This window comes from Rhinolophus ferrumequinum (assembly GCF_004115265.2).
Source record: "Rhinolophus ferrumequinum isolate MPI-CBG mRhiFer1 chromosome 15 unlocalized genomic scaffold, mRhiFer1_v1.p scaffold_54_arrow_ctg1_1, whole genome shotgun sequence".
Taxonomy (NCBI): domain Eukaryota; kingdom Metazoa; phylum Chordata; class Mammalia; order Chiroptera; family Rhinolophidae; genus Rhinolophus; species Rhinolophus ferrumequinum.
The window spans coordinates 16,918,410-16,945,428 of NW_022680357.1; the positions used below are offsets into that span (position 1 = coordinate 16,918,410).

General features: G+C 49.4%; 1 protein-coding gene across 5 annotated transcripts in view; it reads left to right on the plus strand.

Annotated features, from left to right (window-relative positions):
• OTOA (otoancorin) overlaps positions 1 to 27,019 on the plus strand; it is a 69,928-nt gene that overhangs the window by 14,211 nt on the left and 28,698 nt on the right. For all 5 annotated transcript variants that reach the window (XR_004422573.1, XM_033102048.1, XM_033102047.1 and 2 more), the window contains exons 9-23: positions 1,306 to 1,409; positions 4,584 to 4,684; positions 6,491 to 6,630; positions 8,677 to 8,800; positions 10,304 to 10,519; positions 12,543 to 12,710; positions 13,475 to 13,615; positions 14,660 to 14,718; positions 14,907 to 15,024; positions 17,204 to 17,277; positions 20,533 to 20,668; positions 21,658 to 21,848; positions 24,707 to 24,800; positions 25,407 to 25,536; positions 25,974 to 26,161. Coding sequence is in view for 4 of the 5 variants with exons in the window: in XM_033102048.1 (XP_032957939.1) it covers positions 1,306 to 1,409; positions 4,584 to 4,684; positions 6,491 to 6,630; positions 8,677 to 8,800; positions 10,304 to 10,519; positions 12,543 to 12,710; positions 13,475 to 13,615; positions 14,660 to 14,718; positions 14,907 to 15,024; positions 17,204 to 17,277; positions 20,533 to 20,668; positions 21,658 to 21,848; positions 24,707 to 24,800; positions 25,407 to 25,536; positions 25,974 to 26,161 (1,984 nt within the window). In the remaining variant the exon portion in view is untranslated. The remainder of the gene's footprint in view (positions 1 to 1,305; positions 1,410 to 4,583; positions 4,685 to 6,490; positions 6,631 to 8,676; positions 8,801 to 10,303; positions 10,520 to 12,542; positions 12,711 to 13,474; positions 13,616 to 14,659; positions 14,719 to 14,906; positions 15,025 to 17,203; positions 17,278 to 20,532; positions 20,669 to 21,657; positions 21,849 to 24,706; positions 24,801 to 25,406; positions 25,537 to 25,973; positions 26,162 to 27,019) is intronic.

Consider the following 27,019-nt stretch of genomic DNA (forward strand, 5'->3'; position numbering starts at 1 on the left):
TTTTTTGAATTATGTATTCGAGTAGTTTTAGGTATAGGGCTGACTTCAGGCACAGTTGGATCCAGAAGCTCCAGTTATTCCATCAGGAATATTTTTGGCCTTTTGTCTCTCAGCTCTGCCGTCCTCTGGGTTGGCCTCGTGCTCAGGCCGGCTCTCTCCCATGAGGAGGACCAGGCAGCTCCCGGCCTACCTCCTCTGAGGCCAGGCCAGCCGAGGCAGTCTCTCTTTCCAGCAGGGCCAAGTAAAGTCCCAGACTGATTCTCATTGGTCCAGGCTGGGTCATGTGCCCATCCTTGAGCCAATCACCATGGCGAATGGGATCTTATATGTGGAATGGCTTAGATAGGGGTCACAGTCCCACCCAAACAACATGGACCAAGCATGGGAGAAACGTTTCTCTAAGAAAAATTGAGGTGCTGTTATGAAAAGAGGGCATGGAGGCTGGGCAGTCAAAACCCACAGGCGGCCCCTGCAAAAACTTCCTATAGGGCCCAAATAAGAGCCTGGTGGAGGGATGGGGAAGGTTACGAGCCTTACAGATAGGAAGACAACAGAACAGGGCAAAGATCGTATTCTCTAACTCCAGATTCTCAGTTCTCGAGTGGGGGGTCCAGAACGTGCCCCCTCTTCCACTGAAGACTCCCAGTGGGTGTTTCTTCTTTCCTAGATGAAGAAACTGAGGCCCACAGAGGAGACACCTCACAGAGGAGAGGTGACCCCATGGGCCTTGCCTTAAGCTGAATGCAACCCAGTTTTGTTACCTCTTGCAACCCTCTTCCTGCTCTGCCCTGCCATCCCTCGTCTCCTTGTGAGGATGATGTCATCAATTCCATCCCCACTTTTCAGATGAGCAGACTGAGGCACGGAGAGGTTAAATAACTCGCCCTAAGTCAGACTACTAGGGAATGCTAGAGCCAGCGTTTTTGCAAATGGGCAAGCTTTCCCTTAAAGGATTTTTTCCAGAACAGTATCTATCACCTGCTCTTTTTGAGGTGCCTACAATGTTCTCAAATTGATTGTGGTGTTGGCCTGTGACTGTGCTGAACACCATAGAATTGTACACTTTACATGGGCAAGTTGCATGGCGTGTGACTCGTATCTCTGTAAAGCTGCTACCAAAACACCAGTGACCAAGCGGTGAGGAAGCGGAGACCACTCTTGGGAAGGCATTTAGCTGTGAGGGGCCGAGCAGGACTGGGAAAAGAGCTCCGCAGAGCAAGGGGGGGAGGGCTTTGGACAGCAGACGTCTTGGGGTGCGTTCCTCAGGCAGCCCTCGCCGGCTTGTCCCGTGTTTGTGTCTTTCAGCTCGGCAGTGTTTAAGGATCTGTACGACCAGACCTCGGCCCATTCCCAGAGGGCTCTCTACTCCTGGATGACGGGGGTTCTGCAGAGGTCTTCCAATGTCACTGGTGAGCCCGCGCTTTGAGGTGGGGTCATTTGTTTTGGGGGGGGGTCCATCCTTAAAAAAGAGGTGCTTTCGCTCTGAAGACAGGGATTTCGTTGCATTGGGACCTGTGGTTTTTCCCTGCCCCGTCCTCCGACTTCCAGAAACGGTGCGATGTGCCTTATGGACTGAAAGACGTCAGCCGTTTCCTCAGCACTCATGTGGGAGGCTGGGATAAGGACCGGTCCGTATCGTACAGTCCTCAGCCAGTCCTGGTGTCTTAGTGGGACGTCAATAACGACGACATCTTAGATGTAGTGACAGCTTTCAGAACAAGGTTATACGTTCAAAATCTGTATGAAAACATCTGTATTAAAGTGGGAGAAGATAGGTTTTTTTGTGTGTGTGTGTTTTTTTTTTTTAAAGAAAATCTCGGCAATAAAGCACAGAAATTTAGTGCTAAGCTTCCTGGCAATCAAAACAGAAATGGGTCAGGGTTCATTTCCTTGACAGATGTTTATGAAAAACCTACTACATCCTAGAACCGTCAGCTTCCTTAGAGACAGGAAGTAGAATGGTGGCTTCCAGGGCTGGGGGAACGGAGGACGGGGAGTCGTATTTAATGGGAACAGAGGTTCAGTTTTGCAAGATGAATAGAGTCCTGCGGACGGATGGTGGTGACGGCTGCACAACAGTGTGAATGGGTTGAACACCACTGAACTGTGCACTTAAAAGTGGTTCAAATGGTAAATTTATGTCACGTGTATTTGACCATAATTGAAAAATAAGGGACGTCCAGGAAAACAATGGCTATGTCGATTAGTAATGCACCCAACGCTATTTTCAGATAGCGTTAACTTGTTGAATGTTTAATGTCAGTAATGTAAACAGAATCAACTTCTGAAGCACTTCAAAAAAAGCCTACTATGTGTCAGCTACGGGGGATACAGAGGGAAATAAGATAGTCTTTGCTCTCAGGGAGCTGTTGTTTCATTGTGGGAGGGTAAGTGGAGAACATTTTTAACCAAGTAAATAAAAAATATATATAGAGAGAACTCAGATTCTGCTGTGAAGAAAACAGCACGGATAAATTGCCATGAAAGGGGTTATTTCTTTAGAACAGGGCTTAGCAGACATCTTCTCTAAGGGGCCAGAGTAAATATTTTAGGGTTTGTGGGCTTGTGATCCATATCTCAACTATTCAACGGACATTATCGTGAGATAGCACATGTAGACAATAGATGGATAGACATGCGTGCCTGAGTCCCGGTAAAACCTTATTTACGCACACTGAAATTTGAATTTCATATAGTTTTCACGTGTCACGCAATACTTTTCGTCTTTTGGTTTTCTCCTCCCCCCCACCACTCACCACACACACACTCTTTAAACGTGTAAAATCCAAGCTTGCAGGTGGTACAAAATCAGCGGGTCAGCTGGGTTTGGCCCCTGGGCTGTAGCGTGCCAAGAGCCGGATACAGGAGTCAGAGGAGACCTGACATTTGAACTGAGACCAAAATGGGAAATGGAGTCAGTCCTGCCAGGCTCTGGAGGAAGGGCGTTCCAGCAGAGGGACCCTAAGCACAAAGTTTCAGAGGGGATGAGCTCGGGGTGCTGGGGACACATAAAGGAAGCCAGTGGGGTTGGCGTAGAAGGAGCCAATCAGCCCTCTTCCTGGAATTAAGCTCTGGGAATTGCATACAGGGAGCGTGAAACAACATACTACTCACTGTCTTCAGTGCGCACAGAATTCCCTCTGCCTGATGCACGACCGTGGCCCCCAGGAATCCGAGTGTCACACGCTGTAACCCCGAGAAAGCCATTTAACCTCTGTACTTCCCTACGTCCTATTGCCAGCATTTCATTAGAGAAAGATTTTCCTTCTCAAGTTCCTGGAGGAATCATTTCGTGATTAAACTACAGTGAATAAAAATGAATCCTCCTTGGACTTTCACCTTCTTAGTTCTTAGGAAGTTCCTTGAGGTCCCTGGAAATACGTTAGGGGTTCAAAATATCTCAAGCTTGGGGATCACGGGTCTGAAGACACAGAGTTCATGTGTAGTAATTAATTAAAAGTCAACAACTCAACATGGTTCTTGGTGAATTCTCTCCTCCCAAATTCTCTAGCCTTCTGGGGCCACCCTTCTAATCCCCAAGTCAAACGTCCTGAGTCTGCATCTAGGGAACCATAGGGTGTTGACGTGTGCTCACCCCAGAGCTCTGATTCCTCGGTGGTGGTGGAGGGGTCACTCTGTTGTTTTTTGTGACCCGTCCTGCCTTCACCATCTCTTCGGGGTATCAGCCATTGCTCACGGCGTCCTGCACGCCAGCTGTTGGCAACTGATTCACGGTGCCCTGTCAGTGTGGCCCCACACATGTCACCAACACAGTGGTGTCATGTGTAAAAGCCTGGTACCGAAGCACTGGGGGCGGCACTGGCCACTTCTAGCTCAGTGAAACTCAGTGGATCCCGGACGGCATTCATTGTCTCCAAGTCCCACTGACATCCCGCAGATAGGGAATTTCAAATGTTTGACTAGAATGTCAGAAAGAGAGAGAGAGAGAGAAAGAGAGAGAGAGAGAGACCTCTGGGTTCAGTGGTGGGGGAAATTCCTGCTGGCCGAAGAGACAAGAGAAGGCTTTAAGGGAGCAGGAACGTTTGAGCTCAGTTTTGAAGGTAGGATTTGGGGGCGGACGGGTTGCGAGAAAGGCCCAAGCAGGCGACGATTTTGGGGACACTTGGGGTGCACAGTGGAGGGGTGAGGAGTATGGTCTGGCCCAAGTGTAGGGACATCGTGATAATCAATAAGGATGGTGATAATCACTGGTACTAAGGAAAGAGAGTCAAGTGTATTTCAAGGTGCCAGGTAATTTATTAACGAGGTGAGCGAGAAACAAAACTGTATTTTGTGACCTCAAGTCTTAAACAGTAATTTGCATTTCTAACAAGTTCCCAGGTCAGGGTGACCCTGCTGGGCCAGGGGCCGCACTGTTGAGTGACACGGCATCAGGTGGTGGGCACCTGTGATTCCCTACGGGTGGCGTGGTAGCTCAGGGGTAGGAGGCAGTCTGTGAGTGGTTGTCGAGAGGATGAATGAATGCAAGGAGGAGGTCCTGTCATCAGAGATGCTTTTGATGATCACATTCCAGTGCCAAGGCTTTTGTTGATTTACTTATTTATCTGTCTGCTTTCTTGCAGATGACTCTGTTTCATGGGTCAGCGCAGAAAACTTGTGGATTTTGGGCAGATATATGGTTCACCTATCATTTGAAGAAATTATGAAAATTAGTCCCGTAGAAGTAAGTTGGAGGAGTACGTGTGATGTCCCCCTTGCTAGTACATCTGGAGGAAGGTCTGTTCTAATAAGTCCCTGACGTGTAGCCCGTCAGCCGAGGTGCCCTGGCAATTGGACACCTGCTTCAGCCCAGTATAGCTTGACCCTTTAAAGAAAAAGAGTTGTGGCCAGCTAAGATAGTTCTAATCTGAACAGATGTGATAGAAAGAGAATGTTGGCTGTGAACCAGAAATTCTTTCAGGGTGTTTTGTACTCAGGACAGGCCAAGGACGACAGCTGTAGAGAGTTTCCAGACCTTGGAAGGATGACCCCAAATCCAAAGCAACATGGATGGATAACATGGTCTCTCTCTAGCTACCTCTGTTGATTGATAGGTGCTTCAGCACCAGCAATAGTCGCATTTTTAACTCCAGAGTTTATAGTGGAGAAATGTACTGTTCTAAGGTTACTTAACTCACTGGTCAGCCTGCTTCTCTCCTCCTCCTGACGCTGACCCCGTGGCACTAAACTCCCTCGGGCATCCTGACTCTAGAATGCTGCCAACACAGAGGCATTTGTGAAGAGTTTGGGGCTCGCCTCCAGTTTTGATCGTGCGTCTCCTGGTCAGTGAGAGACCTGTTGGCATCAAATGACAGAGCTTGTTCAACGGCCCACTGACCCAACAATGTCTGGTTATGATGAAACCAGGGGAATACTAGGTTCCTCTTTCTACCTCAGGGGCTGGGACTGTTTTAGTCAGCTTTCATTTTTATAACCGTCAGTTGGGAAATGGAGTCCACCTCCATGCTGCGCTCTCAGTGTTGAGTGAATTTCAGGACGTAGCTAGAGGTGCAATTCTGAGGAAGCTGGGCCCATTGGGGGAATTTCTAAGGTCAAGAGTCCATTGCAACTTTTCTTCATCATCTAAAAATGTAGAGAAGCGAGGTGAAACCACAGAGTACCAACACCAAGAGGGAATTTTAATGAACAGAGAGTGCAGTCTGTGGGAGAGGCCACGTTAGGAGTCCCCGATGAGATCAGAACCAGAATAACAGTGCATGGAAATGCAGGAGACTTCCATGTGACAGCCTTGGACACGTAGGCAAAAGTGAACAAAACAGAATGTGAATATAGATATATACATATATAACGGGGGTGCCAAAAAATGTACACAAGTGGACACTTTGGTCAGCGTTGCTCAAGCAGTCGTTCGCCATCATCAGAAGTGTCTGGACACTGATGGGAACCACTTTGAGCACCTCTCGTAATTGCAGAAGTCCAACGTGACTTGTATTCATCTTTTGTTATCGGTATATATTGAGTATAACAATTTTAATAGTTCTTTCCTTTCTTAAAACGTGTATACATTATTTTGGCGCCCTCTGCATGTTCAACTTTGTTAACTCTACTATTCAGATTCTTTCCATTCTTGTTCACTTTTTGTCTTACAAACAGAACACTCATTTTTATCACCCAAGGGCCATTTATAAACTCACTCATCTATTTAAAAAAAAAAATCTCCGATTCCCCAGAACAGAAAATTAGTGGACCACATTCTCTGACTTCAGTAGAACAAATCTAGACATAAATGTGCCAATGTCAACTTTAAAAAAGTGCAACGTCTTGGATATTAAAAAAACAACACCTTTGTAAATAACAGTCGGGGTGAAGAGGAAACCACAGCAGCTGTGACAGACCACTCAGAAATCCATCACAGTGGGAACTGGGCATATCTGAATGTCTGAAATGGGGTGCAGTGCCGTCACCAGGGTGGGGCTGCACGGGGGCCACTTCAGCCCTCCTCACTGATCTTTCCGTCCGTGTCTGCCAGATCGGGCTGTTTATCAGCTATGACAATGCCACCAAGCAGCTGGACACAGTTTATGACATCACGCCTGATCTGGCTCAGGCCTTTCTGGAGAGAATCGGCTCCTCCAGCTTTGACGTGAGGAACACCTCTACCATCCACAGGTGAGGGGCAGGGCCCGGCCCTCGGAGCCGTTTCCTCCCTCTGAGCTAAGCTGCAGCTTCCTCTGAGCAGCATAGGGAGAGAAGGACGGTGGCTGGTTCCTCTCTGAATAGTCCGGTGTCTCCGTGCATGAGAGGGGCAGTGTTTCCTCCCAGACACCCCTAGGAGAGGTTCTGAAGGGGGAAGGGAGCAGATGCATTTTCAGCGTTCCCCGTGTGCCAGGCACCTATGCAGCCTTAGCAAGCTAAGACTCCAGCTCTGAGCGTGGAGATGGAACGTGTAAGCACCTCGTACTCTGTCCGTTAACAGGTAAATGTGTAATTTCCTCTAGGCTGGATCGAGTATTAGAAATAGCTCGTGGGTCCCCACATTTCCAAACCCCTGGTTGTCTAGATTCTCAGGTGGGTTATCTAGACCCCCTGATGAGATGAGGCTAGAATTCGGTGGTTGTGATGTGATACTCGAGGGACCGTTTCCAGCAGCGGAGGACCAGGAGGCGTGCACTTGGCGACTCCAGATAGGATTTGAATGTCGGGAGGGGGTGTGCAATGGGGACGGGTGGGGAGCACCGAGTGCCATCTTCTTCCATCTCCCAGTTAGTGCCTTCCAGTCAGTACTTCCTCTGACGTCACCATAGTACTTCAATTCTTTCAAAGTCACTTGCAGAGAATGTTCTTATATAAAACTGTTAACACCTTCACCCATCGCTATAATTTTCACTCATTAGCATGGGTCCCATATTCCTGCGGTTACACAGAAAAGTAGCTTCGTGGTTAAGAACTTGGGACCTGGAGCCAGACTTCCTGGGTTTAATCCTAGCTCTGTCACAAGTTGTGTGACCTTGGCCATGTTACTGTACCTCTCTGTGCCTCCACTTCCCCATCTGTAAAATGGGAGATAATAATCTGCCATTAAGTAGTCCATTAAGATCCTTGTTGAGGATTCAGCACCCCTGACACTTAGTAAGTGTTCGAGAAATTGTAGCTGTTACCATCGTTATTAATATTCAGTCTTCACTTCCCCTGAGTCATCATTTCTCATCAGACACATTTTCAGATCCTCCCCCTGGCCTGGTTGCTCTCCTGTGGCTGTGTTCGAGCAGGTCGGTGTCTTTCTGAGACTCAGGGTGGAGCTGGGTCTGACACGGTTAACCAGGTGGTGCACCCGTGCTAAGTGGAGTAGATTTCACACTGACACTGAGAGCATCCATTGGTGTGAATGCGTGCTTAGTACCCGCCAGGAAGTAGTAATGCTTCCAGAAGCCTCTTCTCGTCTGACGCTCTTAGTACTCCTCTTTGCTGTCATCACCATATTTCTTACAACGTGCTCTGAAGAACAAAGCAAACCTCCCCTTTATTAAAGGCTCAGAGAGGAAGGGCCACCCCGTACAGTAGTCCAGATTGTACACTGCACAACTGTGTGCGGCAGCCTTGCAGAGAAGTTAAGTAAACTTGCTGGAGGTCCAATATCTCGCAGAGCTGGGCGTCAAACTCTAGTCGGCCTGAAGCTACGCTCTTAACCAGTAGGTGTAGTGCTCCCAGCTAGACCACGGTTCGAATCCCACCTCTGCCCTGACACTGTTCTGCCTCCTATCTTTTTCTTTTCTTTTGAAGTCATCATCATCTGGGGGTGTAGGTCTTAGAGCACCCTGGATAGAAGTCTCTGCCCCAGAGAATCCCACAGGATGGACAACCACCTTCTCTCCGTGTGGAAAATGGGGAGTTTTCTGTGGCTGACTCAGCACCAGGCTTTCTTTGTGTCCTTCCCACCTCCGGGAGGGAGGTTGGTGGAACTGGATTTAAGTCCCAGCTCCACCACTCTGTCTTGGGCGAGTCGCTTGATCGCACCGAGTCTCAGTTTGCCCTTCTATGAAATGGGGCTAATGAGAGTGCCCGCCTCGCAGGGTGGTTGTGATGAGATAAGCCAGGTAAAGGGCTCAGCTACATGGTAGCTGCTGTGATCGCGACCCTCTCAGTCCCAACGGGGGCGGGGCTGTGGTTGTGGCCCCAGCTCTGTACCCTCCAGCCTTCCCTTGTCTTCTCACACAGGCTGGGGCTGCTGGTGTGTTTCTATGACGACCTGGAGTCGCTGGACACCGCCGTGGCCCAGGTCCTTCTTCACCAGATGATCAAGTGCTGCCGTTTGAGGGGCTTCCAGGCTGGTGTTCAGAAGGTGCGGGCGGGATGTTCGGCCCTGGGGCCTCGGCCTCAGTTTCACTAGCTAGGGAAATGGGGAGAACAGCCTCGCTGGGCCTCAGAGAGGAAAGTCGTCCGGTTCATCAGGATGGAGGCCCAGCCATAGCAGATGGTACCTCAGCTACTGGGATGAGCTCAACACGGGATGGAACAGCACAAAACAATGGAGAGATAAGCCTGGATAGATCAAAATCCCATCAAATGTAAATGTTTGTAAGGATCTCCCCGGGTCTCAAATGCAGGCTCTGAGTCAGTAGACTTGGGTGGGGCCCGGGACCCTGCATTTCTCACGAGTTCCCAGATGGTGCTGCTGCTTCTGGTCTAGGACCACGCTTTGAGAAGCTCTGCTCTCGTCCACCCCCTCCTGGTACAGACGTGGGAGCTGAGATCTAGGGGCCAGGAACTGCTGGGGACCCCAGGAGTTGGGGGAACCAGGACCTGGCAGCCCCCGTGTCTCTCCCTTCACTCTGCTGCCCCCCAGTGGCCGTTTCAGTACTACCTGGAACAGTCATGTGCACACTTGTGAAACGAATATATTGTTCGTACAAATTCGGTGTTACAGCGTGAACCGTTTTTTTGTTTTGTTTTTGTACAGAGGTCATATTACGAGAGGTGAATCTATCACCTTCTCTATTGGAAGCAATTGGGACAGTTGACTAGAACTAGACAGGCATGTTAGAATAAAATAATTGTTAGGGTGATCACAGAAACATGAAAACTTGTGTACGACATAAGTTTAAGTGAAAAATATAGAAAATCGCACTTCTATTCATATTACATCTGTGAAAACTGTGCACTGTAGTTTATTTCTGAAGTACATGTTTGTAAAGACATAAGAAGTTTTAGAAACATATATACCCAATTATATTAATAATGTAATACTAATCATAGTTATTTTTATTAGGTAGGATTTTCAGGGGACTTTCACTTTTTGTTACCGCTGAGAATTACTTTTACATAGATTATATATTGTCATGAAAAACTCCTGGATATTTCACGAAAGAGAAACAGCCATCTCTACAGATGTAGAGATCAAGGTCACCGTAGGAAAACAGATGTCAGGAGAATGTGGTGGAATTATGGGTGAAGGGAACAAAATTCCCTTCTGCCATGCTTTAAAGTTGAGTTAATAACAACTAGTATTTAAATGAAGCACAAAATTAATTTGCGGCATATTAAGGTCAAGGCCAGAGAAGTGGTATCCTCCGTGGGGTAACTGTCTGGGAGTGGCTGGAGCCCCTCTCCTTTGGCTGGAGCCCCTCTCCCATTGGCTGGAGCCCCTCTCCCATTGGCTGGAGCCCCTCTCCCATTGGCTGGAGTCCCTCTCCCACTGGAGCCCCTCTCCCATTGGCTGGAGCCCCTCTCCCATTGGCTGGAGTCCCTATCCCTTTGATAGGGCAGAGTGGGAGGGAGGGGGCTGTGGAGTCCTTACACCCTCTTGCTTGCTGTGGACCCTCATTACAGCGTGCTCCTCTTCTAGCTCAAAGCTGACCTCCTAGACATCGCCACGGAGAACCAGACCCTCAATGAGACGCTGGGCTCTTTGTCGGATGCAATCGTGGGCTTGACCCACAGTCAGCTGGAATCCCTGTCCCCTGAGGCTGTGCATGGCGCCATCGCTACCCTCAACCAGGTCTCAGGCTGGGCCAAGAGCCAGGTCATCATCTTGTCGGCCAAATACTTGGCCCATGAGAAGGTCAGTTGGAACTTCAAACTGTTTTCCTAAGACCCGGAGACCCAAGGGCCAGTGAGATGCACACAGTAGGGGCAGCCAGTCAGTAAGAAAATAGTGCCATGGGTTCAAACCCTGGTTCTGCCACTTACTAGCTGGACATTTGTGACTGGGGACAAGTGGCTTAACTTCTCGTTGCCTCAGTTTCCCTGTTTATAAGATGGGAGATTTGTGTGACACCCCTAGGATTGTTGCAAGGATGGATGATGTAGTCAGTACATGGGGAGAGGTTAGAACAATATGTGACCTAGAGCGTGAGCTCAGTGACTGATAGCTGTCGTTGAGCAAAGTGGGGGTCCACCGCAGGCCTTCCTTGCTTCTTGTTGCTGCTGCTAGCACACCCCTCATCCTGGGATCCGAGGTAGTGCTCCTTCATTGCAATCTTGAAGCCAGGTCCTGATTTCAGTCCCAGCCCTGTTTCTTGTATGTATCTCGGCAACACAAGGAGCCGCTCTAGTTCGTGCTCTAGCTGCTCCTGGGATGGGAGGTGGGCCTTTTATCCAGAGCTCTGAGCCCTAAACATTTTGGGTCTCACTCTTTTAGTTCATCCACATATTCACTGCCCAGAAAGAAAATTGGCTCGCGAACATTGGACTGGATTCCAATTGGACAACAATGACCAGCATTTATAAAGCTCTCACTGGGTGCCAGGTCCTAAGTGAGTTAATCATTTAATCTCCCCAACAGCCTGCTGGGGTCAGCAGTGTGATAGCCTTCACTTTCCAGGTTGTTCACGAGGCAAAGAGCATATGAGGGAATTGGCCAAAGCTACATCAAAGGGACACAGCTGGGGTGGCACCCAGGGCACGTGGCTTCAGAGCCTGCTTACTTAGTCCCCATGCTCACTGCCTCCATCGTGGCGCCACGACCACTGCGCACCCACCCTCACTCTCTGACTCAGGCCAAGGCCAGCACATTCATCTTGTCCCTTATAGCCTTGTGGTGACTTTAGTTTGAAGGCTTGACGGGGGCCATGTAGGTGGACCTGGACATTTCTCTGACTTTGATTTTAGGGAGCTGAGGGAGACCGTCTTGTTCCCTCCCAGTCTGGACAGAACGGCTCATCTCTCTCCTAGTTCCCACCTTTCCCTACAGACGGGTGAGGCAGCTTTTACTAAGCAGCCAAGAGTTCAAAAGCTCTTGTCCTCTTGGGGGACAGTAAGAGATGGTCCGTGCAACAGAGCATAACTGGAGGAAACCACTCACCTGTCTTTTTCTAGAACCAAGGGATGCTCTTATTATGTGAAAAACCACCTAATGTCTTCACTCCAAAGGAGGCGGGGACATCAAGCGTAGTTTCTGATAGGCCAGCCGACGAGAGTCTGTTGTCACCGAATGTCACACTTGTATCCTGAGACGTGTCTTTATTTCAACTCATAATTTCTGCGTGGAGCTAGATGAGGGTGGGATGTGGCTGACATCCTTCGGTATCGTATGTCGGATGCCTGCCAGGTGACAGTGAGAAATGTGGGCTGCCTCAGGCACTGTGACGGGGTGGGGCTGGGTGAACTGGGGCGCCCGGGACCTACCTGAAGGGCGGCTGCTGGTCAGTCCTTGCCCATTGCTGCCAGTGTGGCTCAGGATTGCCTGGTACTCAGAGATTTAAAAAAAAAAAAAAAAACAGACTCCAATCTGGATTTTTATGGGAGTTCTCCCAATTTTTAAATGGTGTCAGCTCTTTCAAATGAAACACAAAAAGAGCCCGTTGCTTGGTCAGCTGTGGTGCGTGGGTCACCGTTTTGGGATGTGTGTGCTGCAGCCTCAGAGGGCAAAGTACTTCCCCCAGCAGAGCAGGGACCAGTCATGTCATGTTTGGATACGGGACTCCCTCTCCTGACAGAAGGAAGGCCTGGGAGGGCAGCATGCGTCCTGCTCAGGGTGGTGCCTGGCACCCATCGCAACACCCGGCACACAGTGGGGCCTCGTAAATGCCCACGAGGTGAAAGAGCAGGCAGAGCCCGCCCCCCTCACGGCTGGTCCTCGCCAGGTGCTGTCTTTCTACAACGTCAGCCAGATGGGGGTGCTGCTGGCCGGGGTGGGCACCCAGGCTTTCCACAACATGGATCGCAGGGACCTCACGCAGGTCCTGAGAAGCGCCGTCTCCCTGCACGTGTCTGATTTGTCACCTGCCCAGCAACAAGGTGTTCTCAGCAAGGTGAGAGGAAGGCGTTGGGTCCTCGGCCACGTGGCTCACAGAAGGTGTGGTTTTGGGGTGGTGTGAGTGGGCTGTGACTTGGGCCAGCGACCTGGGGCTGGGGCTGGCTCAGCCTTCGTGACAGGCTGTCCTGAGCCCGGGGAATACCTTCTCCTGATGCCCACCTTCTGTCCTTTCCAGAAAGAGCCCCTTGGGTCAGGCTGTGTCTCTTCCCAGACCCTGGGGATCCCCCTAAGCCATTGCATCTGGGAGACTCTTCTTAAATTAGATTTCTTGATATAATATTTTTAAAGTTTTTCAAGTCTAAAAATGAATGCTGGAGTTCCCAGAGCACTGCTGAAGGCCCCTTCCGTAGTTTAAAGTCATGCCACGTTCTTCTTTCTCACGCGGCATTGGGTCTTTGGGGCATCTTATTCTGCCGACCTGCTTTGTCTAATGGCAAAATCTGTTAAGAAACCAAACCCAAGGGGTTTGGCCCCAAATACCAACACCTAGCCATCAGCAGTAGGATACAGTTAAAATAAAGAGCATGGGTTTTGGAATAAGATAGATTTGGGCTTGAATCTCACATATCAAGGAATTGCTCGTTAGACCTCAGTATTCTTACCTGTAAAATGGGGATAATGTTAGTCCCACATCACTAGGTTGCTGAGCAGATCTGATGGGTTTTATTGCCTGGGAAGCACTCGACCCAGTGCCTGGCCCCTATCCAAAGGTCTGTGTGCCTGCTACAAGGCTTTCGTATCTCTTCTCACTTCTGGCAGTTGATCGAAGCAGGAGATACCGCCTCAGGCATTGTGGAAATACAAGGGGCTTTCTTTAAGGAAGTGTCTCTCTTCGATTTACGGAGGGAACCCGGATTCAACTCCACAGTTCTAAAGGACAAGGAGCTTCGGAGGAGCCAGGTGTGACCACTGAGGGTTCTGACACCAATTCTGAGGTGTGCGTGGGGGTTCCTGCACCCCCAAGCAATTCTCCGACACCTCCTGGGGGCCCTACGGTTCCACTCAATCCTGACCCTGTCTGCCTGGAGGTCGTGTCAGGTCCCCCAGGTTGAGAACTCAGCCCCACAGGACTGTCCCCACTTCAGATGCCAGTCACAAGTCCAGGTTGTCACCTGTCCTGATTGACTGGCTAGAGATTGGAGGTTCCAATGACCCCGTCCTTGGGTTTGGTTAATTTGCTAGAGTGGCTCGCAGAACCCAGAGAGACATTTTACTCACTCGATCGCTGGTTTATTTTGAAAGGATGTAACTCAGGAGTAGCCAGATGGAAGAGCAGCACAGGGCGAGGGGTGGGGAAGGGGCTTGGGGCTTCCGTGCCCTCTGCAGGCGCCACTCTCCCCAAATCCCCCCTCCCCCCCCATTCACCAGCCCGGAAGCTCTCAGTGCCCGTCCTCTTGGGTTCAGGGAGGCTCCGTTACACAGACACAGCTGATGACATCGTCAGCCACTGGCGGTTGATTCACCCTCCAGCCCCTCTCCCCTCCCTGTGGGTTGGGGGTGGGGCTGAAAGTTCCAACCCTCTTCCCACATGCTTGGCTCCACTGGCCCATTTTGCTTTTGCTTCCTGGGATGCCATGTGTCCAGGAAGTGACAGGTGGGCATGGAAATAGGGGCTACAGAGGGTGCTCACTGAGCAGCGGCTTCCTAAAGCACAGGAAGGCTACCTCTGGCCTTGCTACGCAATGGCTTTGCCCGTCACTCCCCCCTAGAGCACAGGGGTGACCTGGGCTGTGAGGACATGGCTCTGCGATCACTCTGCCACCATTTCAAATCCCAGCCCTGCCACTTAGCAGTGATATGGTCCTGGGTAAGTCACATGGCCTGGCACGCCTCTGTCTTCCCGTCTGTGAAATGGGATCATGGCATGCCTTCCCACTCAGGGTGCTGGGCACGTGCTCATCCAGTGACTGCGCTGTCACACTGGTGACCATTCTCTCCCCTCAGGCCTTGTTCCTGTATGAAGTCCTGTCAAGGACCACCAGAAGGCCCCAGGAGCTCCTGAGGTAGGAGACTGTAACTCCGTGGGAGGGAGGGGTGCGGGGGCTGATGAGCCCTTTGGAGAGTAATTTCCTGGGAGGGACGGTGGGACAGGCCGGTCTGTAGCCTGTGTCAGGCCAGCTCTGCCTTGTCTCGCTCCTTCTGTCCTGTCTGCCCTACCCCCTTCTCCCGGGCCCCCCGTTGTGTTTTCTAGTGCAGGGCAGCTGGTCAAAGGTGTGATGTGCTCCCACATCGATGCCATGAGTGCCGACTCCTTTCTCGCCTATTTCCAGTATTTCGAGAACAACTTCCGGCTGCTTTCACCGGATCAGGTACCATCGCAGCACTTTCCTGCTTCTGTTTCTCTCTGTCTCGCCCCAGTCACCGGACCTGCCCCGACCATGGCGTCTACAGATATTCATGCTGGGATTCTTCCCATGCAAGTGATGACGTGGGGCCAAAAATTGAGCCAGGCTTTCTCCTGTTTCTTTGTTAAAAACTCCCAATCCCCGTGTCTCCACAGCCAGAGTTTCCGCAGATTGGTTATTTTGTACCCCGATTTGAACCTTAAAATACGGTTGGCAGGTCCACTGTTTTCCACGTTCATAACGACGTCCTCTGGGGCCTGGAGGCTGTTCCCTTGTCTAGTGTCCCCATCCGTCCTTCGGGGTAACCAGGAAGCGAACGCTGCTCTGGGACTGTTGTTTTTCCCCCCACTCCACTTAAAACTTTACTTTCCAAATGTTTATAGAGATTCTTGAACCCTCTGGGGACACCAGCGGCAGGAACAGACTTTTCAGAGTCTCTCAGCAAGTGAAATACAGGGAATAGCGTTTGGACATGGGGTGTGAACTGTGGGGTATGCAGGGTCCTCAGGGGGTGAGAGCACAAGGCGTCTTCACACCTCTGGCCGCCGAGCGTTTCCCATCTGAATGAAATGTTTCCAGTGAATTCTCTCCCTGAAAGCTAGGAAGCATCCAGCTCGGTATATAATCCTTTGAGGTCGTTAGAAGACTATACAAAGTTGTCACGAAGCCCTGTGATTCCCTTGGGTTGTCCATTCCATCGGTGGTTTCAAATATGAGGTTGCATCAGCATTGCCTGGAAGGCTTGAGTGAGTTGTTCATTGGCTGTAAAGTTTCAGTTTTGCGAGATGAGAAAGTTCTAGAGCTCCTCTGTACACATGACAGTACAGTTTTGTGCGCTTCAGAATTTGTGAAGCGTGTAGATCTCACGTTAAATGCTGTGACCATAAAAACAAAGGAGGCGAGGAAACTTTGGGAGGTGTTGGACATGTCTGTTCCCTTGATGGAGGTGACGGTTTCATGGTATTTGCATGGGTCTGAACTCACAGATTGTACACACAGAATACGTGTGTACATGCATGTCAATCACACCTCAATAAAACTCTTAAAAAACACAGATTGCAGAGTCCCACTGTAGACTTCCCCTTGGAGTAGGTCTGGGGTGATGCCCTATATTTATATTTCTAACTAGTTCCCGGGTGAGAACCACTGAACTATATGAAAAGCCTCCCCCAGGTCAGGAGGGAAGTGGATACCTGGTCCAATGGACGGAGGTCAAACCAGCTTTGAGGAAGACGTTCAAGCCGGAAGAGTTGTCCCCGCAAAGCTCTTACCTAGATGCTCCCCATTGTCAGAAACTTCAAATACCAGTTTGTTAGAAAGTTTGCCTTCATCGTTGACAGTTTTACTGGAAACACATAATTATTATGTTAATAAAAAAGTGGAAAGTGAAAAAAGTCCCCTAGAGTGACGGTTTACAACGGGACCGATTAGGCATATCTGGAGACACTTTTGGTTGTCACAGCTGGGGAAGATGCTCCTGGCATCTATTGGGGACGCTCAGCACCCCACAGTACAGAGGACACCCCCAGCACAAGGTTATCCGACGCCATTGTCACTAGTGCCGAGCCTGAGAATCCCTGCTCCAGAGGTACCCACAGTTTGGGGGTATATATAAAGCACATTTGCACGTCACCTGAAAAACACAAATGAGCTCATACTACACCCACCGTTCTGTTGAACTTTGTATATAATATGTGTATATAATACGTGTACATGTGTATATAATATGTACATATAATATGTCTATATATATGTATGAAGTAGGTCACGGACATCGTTCCATGTCAATATAGATAAATCTCCCGTATAAAAGCAAATTAATCGCATAGCATTCCACTGTGTGGATATATCGTCATTTACTTGACCAACCCCCTACTGAGGGACTTTAAGGCTACAGTTCAGATTCTTGCAGGTATAAACGAGACCACTGAGCGTGCTCAGACATACATTTTTCAGTTCATCTCGCTGATGCCTCAGTTTCCTCATCGTAGCCTGAGCCCGGCAGTGGTACAAACTCCACGGGTGTTCCGTTAAATAAGTAAACATGTGTGAAGCACTTAGAGCAGTACCTGGTACCAGAAAGCACAGTCTGTGTTTGCTCTTGTCATTCACCGACATGCCTGCACCTGCTTTTATCTTTCAGGTTAATTGTTTGGCGTGGAAATACTGGGAAGTTGCCAGGTCCTCCATGCCGCCCTTCCTGTTGGCTGCACTCCCGTAAGCGAACGCCGGCAGCCCCCTTTCTGGCACAGCAATAAGATTGGTGGGAGTCACCGCAGATTCTGTCCCCCTGGGTTTTTGTGGGGAACCAGAGGCAGAGTGGAGAGTGCATTTGACAGCGAGGTCGTGGAGAACCAGCATGTAACTTCTTAGCCCCACATAAGATGCGTTTACTTGTTATTTAAAAACCAAAGCCAAAGCCACGTAAGCCTGAATGAATGGCCATGCATCAGGTCCCACCTGGGCTGGCCTCGCAGCTGAGCCCGAGCTCCAGGTCCATCAGGGCTGACATCAGCGGTGGGGATTTCTGCTGGTATGTGTGGGCGCTCGGCCTGGGCGTGGGCGTGGGCGTGGGGGCAGCCCTGCGTTTTACAGATGGTCTGGACACTGTTTCTCTCTTTTTCTCTTCATTTCCCTCTCCCTTCTCTTACTGTCTTCATTCATTCAAAAAATATTTATCGCGTGCTTACTGTGTACCTTTCTCAGAGATAACTAAAGTTTCCCCTTATTAAAGTTTACAATCTCGTGGGGGTGAGAGGAGCAATAGACCAGCATTCAGCCAATCACCATATCAAGCTGATATTTGGTTGCAAGTGACAGGATCTTAACTGAAACTGGCTTAGGCAATAAAAGGCACTTTGGAGTTCAGGTAACCGGAAAGTGCAGGGAGCGATTTCAGGCATGGCTGGATCCGGGGGCTCAAAATGATGTCACATGTGTCTGTCTCTCGGCCCAGCTTTCCTCTGTAGGCAGATTCTTTGTGGGGGCTTCTTTGTGGGGGCCCCTGGCAGATCCAAGGTTACATCTTCCTAGTTTCAAATGCAGGGAGAAGACTTTCTCTTCCCATCTTTCTCAATTAAGACTTGGGTTTGATTCTCACTGGGCCCATTTGCTCTCCTAGACTCAATCACTGGGTTTGGGACGATGGGTAACTTGCACCCCTGGAGCTGAGAGTGAAATGGGGTCCACCCTAAAGCACAAGGACTTAGAGTGAAGGAGGTGACTCTCTAAGAAAGCCAAGGGGGCATAGAAAAGGAGCATGATGGGAAGTGTGGTTCCACGGGAAGAGCTCGTGGGCACTGGGCACGGAGGATGGAATTTCTCCTTCAGACTGGAGAGTCAGAGGAGACTGAACTAAAGCTTGAAGAATGCGTTAGTCCAGTCAGGGGCACGAAGAACGATGGATGGTCCAGGCAGGGGCACAAGGGGTGGTCAGCCCCTCTGTGGGTAAGGAAAGTGAAGTCCTCTGGGAACTCATGGTCTGCATTGGCAGAGTAGTTGGGAGAGAGAAGGAACGGTCAGATCAGGGAGGGCCTGGGTGACACGCTGAGGTGTTTCATGTGTGTTCTGGGCACAGCCCTCAGATTCACGTTTCAGAGATCACCACAACTGTCCGTGTCAAGGAGAATGTAAGGACCCGGCTGGAAGGAGGGTGACAGTGGAAGCTTATTTCTGTGACCTAGACCTTGGCATGGCTGTCTCCTTCCCCTCACCCATGTCTCAGCTCAAATAGCACTGCCTTAGACGAGGCTCTCCTGGCTGTCCTCACCATCCTTCTCCATTAGAACCATTTTTTTTAAAAGATTTTATTGGGGAAGGGGAACAGCACTATACTGGGGAACAGTGTGTACTTCCAGGCCTTTTTTCCAAGTCAAGTTGTTGTCCTTTCAGTCTTAGTTGTAGAGGGCGCAGCTCAGCTCCAGGTCCAGTTGCTGTTTCTAGTTGCAGGAGGCACAGCCCACCATCCCTTGTGGGAGTCGAGGAATCGAACCGGCAACCTTGTGGTTGAGAGGACGCGCTCCAACCAACTGGGCCATCCGGGAGCTCAGCGGCAGCTCAGCTCAAGGTGCCGTGTTCAATCTTAGTTGCAGGGGGCGCTGCCCACCATCCCTTGTGGGACTTGAGGAGTTGAACTGGCAACCTTGTGGTTGAGAGCCCACTGGCCCCTGTGGGAATCGAACCGGCAGCCTTCGGAGTTAGGAGCACGGAGCTCTAACCGCCTGAGCCACCGGGCTGGCCCTCCATTATAACCATTTTACTTTCTTCCTGACATTTACCAGTAGCTGAAATGGCTTGTTTTCTCCCCTGGTTTCTGGGTTTCTTCCCCCCATCAGAATAAAGCATCCTGAGAGCGGGGACCTGCCCTCATGTCTGGCTCATGGTTATAGCTGGTTACCTGGGAAGCAGTGTGTTCTGTGAACATTTGCTGAATGAATGGATGGATGGATGGATGGATGGATGAGAAATAAGCAGCAGTACTGGGAGTGGAGAGGCGAGAACAGATTTGAGTCGTATTAAGGAGACAGCAGTGACATTGGGGGTAAAAGGAAAAGGGAGTCTGAGATGACATGGGGGGGGAGAACCTTTACATTTGGTTCTGGAACAGTCAAGTGATGACCATGAGTCAGGCCACATGAGTCTAGAGCAGGCTTTCTCAACCTTTATTTCATTATTGTCTCCCTAAGGGGAAAAATTTCATTTCTCCCTAATGAGAGAAATTATAAGGAATACGATTTTGTTGGATAGGATGGAGCTCTGGTGAATCACAAATCACTGTAATAACTGAGATTATTTTCGCTCCCTCCTGCTCCCGGAACCCGTTTCTGCCCCTTGGGGGTGATATTGCCCCTGCTGAGAATGCAGTTAAGTGCTTGGGGGGGCCGGGGGAGGGGGGGTGTCCTGGACTGGAGATGTGGATTGGGAGTCATTTCTCTTATTCTCTCCTTCTCGCCTTTCTTTCTTACTTTCTATTTTTTTCTCTCTCCTCTTTGTCCCTTTCTTCTTCTACTTTTTATTTTCCCTTTCTCCTCATCTCTCCTCAACCACTCCATCAGTCACGTATGTCTGTGGACATCCTATTCTGTGATCAGTGCTGCGGGGGCATAGAAGAGGAGCATGATGGGAAGTGTGTTTCCCACCCGTAGGAGAAGAGCATGATGGGAAGTGTGTTTACTGCCCATAGGTGAGGTGCATGATGGGAAGTGTGTTTCCCACCCGTAGAAGAGCATGATGGGAAGTGTGTTTCCCACCTGTAGGAGAGGAGCATGATGGGAAGTTTGTGTCCCACCTGTAGGAGAGGAGCGTGATGGGTGGGAGGCTTCCTACCCACCCAAAGCAGCCACCGCATCCCTGGGGGAAAACACGCATTTAAAGAACACCCTTGTGATAAGCTCTTGGGGCTGCAGACCCTGATTTGGGGGCAACACAGAGCAGCCACTGTCTTCTTCCCTCAGTCTCCCCATCTCTCTCCAGGGCCCGCTACCTGGCTTCTGTCCCAGCCTCCCAGTGTGTGCCCTTTCTGATCAGCCTGGGGAAGACTCAGCTGGACTCCTTGGTTTTAGATTCTCACAAAAAGAATTCGGTCATCAGGAAAGTGCAGCAGTGCCTGGTAAGGAAACTTCTGGGTGACACCATGACACCAGTGTCTCTGCCCCTCCGGGTATCTGTGGCCACCTTGGGGAGCCCTTGGGATCTGGCTGGGATCTCAAGCCTGCTGTGATGGCCAGAAGTCTGACCTGTGGTCTCAGCGCTGGCTCTGAAGTCAGGAGGTGGGACAGTCTTGGCCACTGGGTCTGGAGACTGCCATTCCGGGGCCTGAACGAGGAGAGACCACACTGGTGGCCGGGAAGGAGCCCAGTGCAGAGTCTGGTTTCTAGACATGCCTCTGCTGATGAGTGGTTATGTGGCTATGAGCAAGTCACTTCTCCTCCCCGAGCCTCAGTTTCCTTATCTGTAATATGGGTGTAAGAGCGCTTCCTTTCTGAAGTTACCGAGGGCAGGAAGCAGGCAATGGATTGTTTAATGCTGAGGCCCAACGGGTCAGCATATGTTTGTGGAGACCCTACCCTGTCTGAGTGTGGATCCTGGCCTGGTAACTAGCTGGCGGTTTCTTTACTGTTAAAATGTGGATGGTATGACCCCTTTCCTCTTGCAGTTACTTTGGAGATGAATGGATGGAGACCTGGAAACACTTAGAGCAGTTCCTGGCCATAGTAAGCGCTCAATAAATGGTGGCTCTTTCTGTCATTGTGAGAAAGAGCTTTGAAGGCTTTCGAGGCCCGTGCAGACTTGGAGGTGCTGTTTGATTATTGATGTACTAGTATTATGATGGGGGTCCCCTCATGGCAGTGACAGTGACCATGATGACAGCCCTCACTTACCAAGTTTTCACGATGTGCCAGGTCTCTGCCCACACCGCTCCCCGAGGGGTCGCCCGACAGGTGAAGTCAGGCCTTGTGCCATCTCTGCTCGTCCATGGCAGGACAGGCGATTCAGGTCCCAGAAGTTTTACGAGGTTTGGGGTCGGGAAGTGTTTTTAAGGGATCACCGTCTTGAGCCCGGCTGGGGTTTCCCATCAGCTCCCTTTGTCGGTTTCAGAACGACACCATTGCCGACGAGTACACGGTGGACATTGTGGGGAACCTGCTCTGCCACTTGCCAGCGGCCATCATCCTCCGCGGGGTGTCCCCCAGGGCCTGGGCCACCGCCCTGCACAGCCTCAGGGACTGCCCAGACCTCAGCCCCGAGCAGAAGGCCGCGGTGAGGCTCAGGCTCCTGGAGCAGCACGGGTGAGGACAGGCCGGGGCTCGGCGCCGGGCGGGGCACACTGGCGAAGGGACGCCCAGCCCTGCCTTTCCTGCCCTCAAAACAGATAGAGTCTCTCGCTTAGGATGAGGTCAGACGCTTCCTTTTATTCTGGAAATGTGACTTTCCTTCTTCTGGCCTCAGATTCCCTGTAAAGTGAGAACCACGTGCTGCTGTGTAGGCTTCACCAGACGTCTCGGCATACGGAAAGGGAAAGCCTTTGGGAAAGATGGTCCTTTACAAACGCCAGGGAGGGGTCGTGTGGTTGTTGTTATGAAATAATAATAACCGTGATGATGACGATTGTGCAGGTCTGAGTGAGTGACTGAGGGCTCCCAGGACTTTCTTTCCCATGTCGTATTTTCTGAAGTCAGATAGTTGAGTAGGGCCTAGCCACCAGTCAGCGGTTAGACAACAAATGGGTTTTTGTGGATTTTTTTTTTTTTTTTTGAGTAATTACTGTGTCCCAGGCCCTGTACTGTTATGTCAAGTTTAAGGGCATGGATGTAGGAGCCAGGACTCCTTGGCTTAAAATTTTGTTTCTGTCATCTACTGTCTGTGTGACCTGGTAAAGCTATTAGGTTGGTGCACAAGTAATTGTGGTTTCGGACCATGAATTTTAAATCATTATAACGAGGCTCAAACACATCTTTATTAATCAAAATAGGAACCGTTACAATCAACACATTTTTGTCAACGAGAAGTAAGTCTGTATATTTCTGTAGCGTAAAAAGCCTTGCTTTGGGATTTGACGAACTCTTGGAAAGCATTTTCTGCGTCCTGCTGGTAGGTTGTGGAAGCATTTTCCCTGCAAAGGGTTGTCGAGATGCTTGAAGAAGTGGTAGACGGTTGATGAGAGGTCAGGTGAATATGGCGGATGAGGCAAAACTTCGTAGCCCAATTAGTTCAATCAACTTTTGAAGCGTTAATTGTGTGACGTGCGGTCAGGCGTTGTCGTGGAGAAGATTTGGGCCATTTCTGTTGACCAATGCCGGCTGCAGGCGTTGCAGTTTTCAGTGCATATCATTGACTTGTTGAGCGTACTTCTCAGATGTAATGGTTTCACTGGGATTCAGAAAGTTGTAGTGGATCAGACCGGCGGCAGACCACCAAACAGTGACCATGACCTGTTTTTGGTGCAAGTTTGGCTTTGGGATGTGCTTTGGAGCTTCTTCTCGGTCCAACCACTGAGCTGGTCCTCACTGGTTGTCGTATAAAATCCACTTTTCGTCACATGTCACCATCCAATTGAGAAATGGTTTGTTGTTGCGTAGAATAAGAGAAGACCACACTACTTCAAAATGCCGATTTTTGGTCAGCTCGTGAGGCACCCACTTACTGAGCTCTTTCACCTTTCCAATTTGCTTCAAATGCTGAGCAACCGTACAATGGTTGACGTTGAGTTCTTCAGCAACTTCTCGTGGAGTTGTAAGAGGATCAGCTTCGGTGATTGCTCTTAATTGGTCGTTGTCACTTTCCGATGGCCGGCGACTGCACTGTTCATCTTCCAGGCTCTCATTTCCTTTGTAAAACTTCTTGAACCACCACTGACTGCCCTGTACGGTCGTCAGCAGTTCCTGGGCCAAATGAATCGATGTTGCGAGTTGTCTCCACTGCTTTACGCCCCATTTTGAATTCGAATAAGAAAGTGGCTCGAATTTGCTTTTTGTCTGACATCATTTCCATAGTCTAAAATAAATATAAAATAAACAGCAAGTAATAAGTCATTAGCATAAAAACATAAAGCGAGAAATGTGCATTAAAATGATGTACAACATAACCACATTTATTTAAGAATGTATTCCAATATCAAACGGCAAATTTCAACAATGCAAAAACCGCAATTATGTTTGCACCAACCTAATACTTTTTGTCCTTGCACTTTATTTTCTCATCTGTAGAATGGGACACTCATAGTCCACATAGGGTTGTTAGGTGATGAACTGAGTTAATGCACACAAAGGACTTACAACAGGGCCTAGTACATGGTGCTGACTATGTGACAATTGTTCTACTAGGACCAAAGATACGTGGTTAATAAGATAGGTGTGGTTTCTGTCCTGATGGAACGTACAGTCTGGTGGACTAATAATTTAAATCAAAGAGATAGGAGGGAGCTTTGTGGCCAGGGGTGGTTTGCTCCGGTCCTACGAGAGGGGTTATCACTGCTAATTGGGCAGACCTCCTTTAGAGGTGTCACCAAATGTGGCGTGAGGCACATTGCTGCAGACGTTTGTGGTCTCTATAAGCACAACGGTGGATTCTGTATCAGTGCTATTCATATCCTGCCAAGTTCAAGGGGAAATTTTGTCTTGCTATGAGACTGTTACAGTAATTTCAAGGAGCAGTTATATCATTACTGTTTTGTCGAGGAAGGGGATGTGAGTGACAAATTCAACAAGTCAATTAAAGCTAAAAGATGGGAATTTATTGAGTTCAGAAATCGAATGTAATGGAATACTACAAGGACGGGTTTCAGGCCTGGCTGGATACAGGAGCTCAAATTATGTCATCGGGACCGTGTTCCTTGCATCCCTCAGCTCTGTGTTCTTAAGTCTGGCTTTATTTTCACCACTGGTGATAAGAATGGCATCCAATATTCTTTTTAATGCCAGAGATACCAGAGGAAAGAGAGACAGCTTCTCTAGTAGTTCCATCAAAATTCCTAGGGCTGACTCTGATTGGTCAGCCTGCATCACATGCCCATTGTCTCGATCAGGGAAGTGGGATCATGTGATTGACAGCCTCTCCAGGTACGAAGATTGTTTCTGAAAGAAAAGGATGCTGAGGGACAAGGAGAGCAGCATGGGTTTTCAATTTATTGCTTGTTATCTTTTCTTAGGCTCCCCCAGAACTGGACCGCGGAGACCACAAAGGACCTGGGACCCTTTCTAGAACTTTTCTCAGGAAATGAATTAAGCTCTGTTGCTGCAAAGGTACTTGTGCGTCCCGTCGTTAGAAGGCTGAAGGAGTTTGAAGGGGAGAGAAAGCGTGTTCAGTTATATTCCACTGGGTTTGCCGCCAGTTTGTTTTCCTGGAACCTTCCTCCCTGCCCCAAGGACCCAGATGTTTCCAGCTCCAATCCAGAATGCCCAAGGTTTGGGAAAAGGGAGTGAGGCAGCAGCTAAGTGCACCCCGGGCCTGTCACGTGTACCTCCAGCAGATGTGCACAGCCTGCAAGCTGGCACTTACTTACCCTCTGCTATCTGTGTGCTTTCCACACGCGTGCCAGTTCGAAGCCTTAGATCCATCAATGTCATATGCACACACACACACACGCGACCAGTGTGTGTAAATGATGTCCGTGTATATTATTGAACATTTGCTGGATTATGATTGAGGTTGAGTATCATTTTATAGGATTCTTTGTAGAGACCAGGCTAGTTAGGCGGGGGATTAAATTGAGATGAGAAGCGGCTATGAAGGAAGAAAACCCTGAGGCTGCTAAGTACTGTTGCAGTTTAAACTCCAATTGAAATCGGTGTTTGATGTGCTTTAATTCTTATTTGTTCCTCTTCTTTCATCTTCTCTACCCCACGCAGTTTCCTGATATCCTTCAACAAACGGCTTCCAAGATGACCGGGACCTTGCCCCCCAAAGAATTCCTCTGGGCGGTCTTTGAATCCGTCCGGAACAGCAGTGACAGGAGCCCCAGTGCTGACCCCAGCCCTGGTGAGCATTTCTGGGGTACCTGAGCCCGTGTCATGGCAGCGGTGTTTCGGCTGAGACCCTGACATCCAGAGGCCTCCGTGGCCAGCGGACTGGATGGAATGTTTGCAAAGACACAGGCCAAAGAAGTACATGTTTGCAGAGGGATGTGGAGCACAACCCATACTCCATGCCCAACTCCTGAGGCCCTCAAGGCAATGTGCAGTCCAGCCGTAATATTGGAAAGCTCCTACTGTGTGCACGGGATTATGAAAAAAGTTGGCATTTCTATGCTTTCGCTACCAGAAAGCAGCAGGAGTGGGTCCTGGAGTCTCTACTCTCACTTCCTATGGCGTGTGGCCTTGTGTGGGCAAATCCGACTGGAGGAGAGTATTATTCATTTTGGTAAAGACACAGACTACCGTTTCCTGAAATTTCCCGTCGTCTCATTCTTCCTGCAGGTTGCCGTGGAGTCGCGGCTCCCTCTTCCGATGACATCTTCAAGTTGGCCGAAGCCAATGCCTGCTGGGCTCCTGAGGAGCTGCTGTGCATGGAGGAAGATGCGTTCATCAGGAACGTGGAGCTTCTGGGGGCCGTCAGGGGTTTCAGCCAGCCTCAGCTGATGGCCCTGAAGGAGAAGGCGGTACAGGTAAAGCCCACTTGAGGGTGGAAGCACTCAGCGGAGGGGAAAAGCCAGCACGACAATCAGGCGCACACTTGTGTGTACAGAGCGCCCTTCGAGGGGTTTGCACTTGAGTTTTCTTGTTGAAATTTCATGGCATGTAATTTCGAGGTCCTCCCTTGTAGGGTCTTGCGGAGAGCGGGATGGGATGTGTGTTGGCATCTAGTGGGACCTCAGTACATCAAATTCTGTGAGTGTTCTGGAGCCGCTGACTAAGCGCGTGCCTGGAATGTTCTTTCTCCGCCCGCTTGGAGGCTGCCTCCAGCAGCTTTTCTCTGAACTGGTCACAGATTTGCATGGAAACATGGCAGAAAGGAGTAGAAGGAAGAATGGAAGAAGTTGGCCTCTTGCTAAAGGTCCCTTTGAGTGGCTTCTTTTAGCTGTAGGATAGTTTTGGAATACATAGTTACCCTGCAGGGGATTGAGACCTTAAATGCCGTAAGATTATACTTATAACTCTATTTTTTATATACGTAATCCAAGGTTATTGTAGAAAAGTCAGAAAACAATAAAGAAGAAAATCGGTCATAATCTTTTACCCAGAGATAATCATTGCTGACATTTTGATATAGTCACCCGAAGCTTCCCAGACTTCTGTATATGTGTGTAAAATATATTTCGTACGTGTATTTCATGTATTCTCACATATATGTTATGGAAAATAATGCCATGTTCACTATTCCATAACTTGCCCACACCCAACAGTATACAATGCATATTTTTCATATCAGGAATATCAATCTTTATCAGTATTTAACATAGCTATATAGTATTTCATTTTATGCTGGTATTTATTTAGCTAATTAGTAGATTTTTAGATTGTTT